This window comes from Mandrillus leucophaeus, unplaced genomic scaffold (assembly GCF_000951045.1).
Source record: "Mandrillus leucophaeus isolate KB7577 unplaced genomic scaffold, Mleu.le_1.0 Scaffold20, whole genome shotgun sequence".
NCBI lineage: Eukaryota > Metazoa > Chordata > Mammalia > Primates > Cercopithecidae > Mandrillus > Mandrillus leucophaeus.
The window spans coordinates 3,964,242-3,965,649 of NW_012102032.1; the positions used below are offsets into that span (position 1 = coordinate 3,964,242).

The 1,408-nt window shown below is 49.4% G+C and overlaps 1 protein-coding gene across 1 annotated transcript; it reads right to left on the reverse strand.

Annotated features, from left to right (window-relative positions):
* Positions 1-206: 206 nt before the first annotated feature.
* Positions 207-1,130, reverse strand: LOC105539094 (olfactory receptor 4D2). Its single transcript, XM_011979216.1, has one exon. The coding sequence runs from the start codon at positions 1,128-1,130 to the stop codon at positions 207-209; it is 924 nt and encodes a 307-aa protein (XP_011834606.1).
* Between the last annotated feature and the right edge of the window lie 278 nt (positions 1,131-1,408).

Genomic DNA, 1,408 nt, shown 5'->3' on the forward strand with positions numbered 1-1,408 from the left:
GCGTGTGTTAAAACTCTTTATCACAAACCTTAACCACCAAAGAGGATCCTTTCTTTTTTCCTAAAACACGAAGTTGCTTAGTTTCAAAATTCATTCCCTGCTACGATGACTCTCAACACACTATGAAGACAGCAGATGTAGTAGCTCCCTCTCCACTTCACAAAGGGAAGACAAAGCCAAAGAGAAGCAACCTACCTTTGTCACTGTCAAACCAGCCAGTGTCTCCCTAATCTTCTCACTGCTGCCTGCATGTCCTGGTTCCTCAGGGTATAGATCATGGGATTGAGCATGGGGGTCATGACTGTGTGGCCAATGGACACAACTTTGTCCATAGGGAATGGGGTGAAGGGCCGGGCGTAGAGGTAAATGCTTGGAACAAAGATCATGGACACCACAATGATGTGGGTGGTGCAGGTGGAAGCTGCCTTCCTTCTTGCCTCCCCTGGATGTGACCTCAGCATCACCAGGATGAACAAGTAGGAGGTCAGGAGGAGGAAGAACAAGATGACATCCAGCAGCCCACTGTTGGAGATCATGAGGAACTCCAGGAGGGAGGTGTCAGTGCAGGCAAGTCTCAGTACTTGGGGAACATCACAGTAGAAGTTATCCAAAGTGTTGGGGCCACAGAAGGGCAGTGGGAGCATCAGAGCCAGCTGGACAATGGAGTGGACAAAGCCTCCCACCCAGGCGGCCACCACCAGTCCCACACAGAGCTGACTGTTCATGATGGTGACATAGTGGAGGGGCCGGGAGATGGCAATGAGGCGGTCAAAGGCCAGCACTGAGAGGAAGAAGACCATGGCACCTCCCAAAAAGTGGAAGAAGAAGATCTGGCCCATGCAGCCCTGGTAGGAGATGGTTTTCTTGTCAGAGAGGAGGTCCACTAGCATTTTGGGCGCAGTGACTGAAGAGAAACAGAGGTCTAGGACAGCCAGGTTTCGGAGCAGAAAGTACATGGGTGTGTGGAGCTGGGAATCAGAGGTCACTGTGATGATGATAAGGATGTTTCCCATAACAGTGGTGATGTAGACAAACAGGAACATTAAAAACAGGAAACGCTGGACCTCCCGAGTCTGCGAGAGCCCCAGGAAGACAAAATCTGATGCCCATGTGAGGTTCCCTTGTTCCATGGTGTTTTCTCCATTCTCCTAAAGAAAATGAACCACAGACACAGATCCATGAAGTCACTACTTTCCCTTTCAGGGTTCAGGGGCTCAGAACCAAGGTTTTGGGCCCATATGATGAGCATCCTATGTGTAGACTATGATACTAGGTGCCGTCCTGTCTCTGGGGAGTTTACAGGTGGGTGCTGGGATACACATTCTTGAAATCTTAACGTCATCCAGAAATATATGCAACCTGCCTTTCAAAGATTCATATAGTGGTAGGAAGACACTTGGAGTCAGAT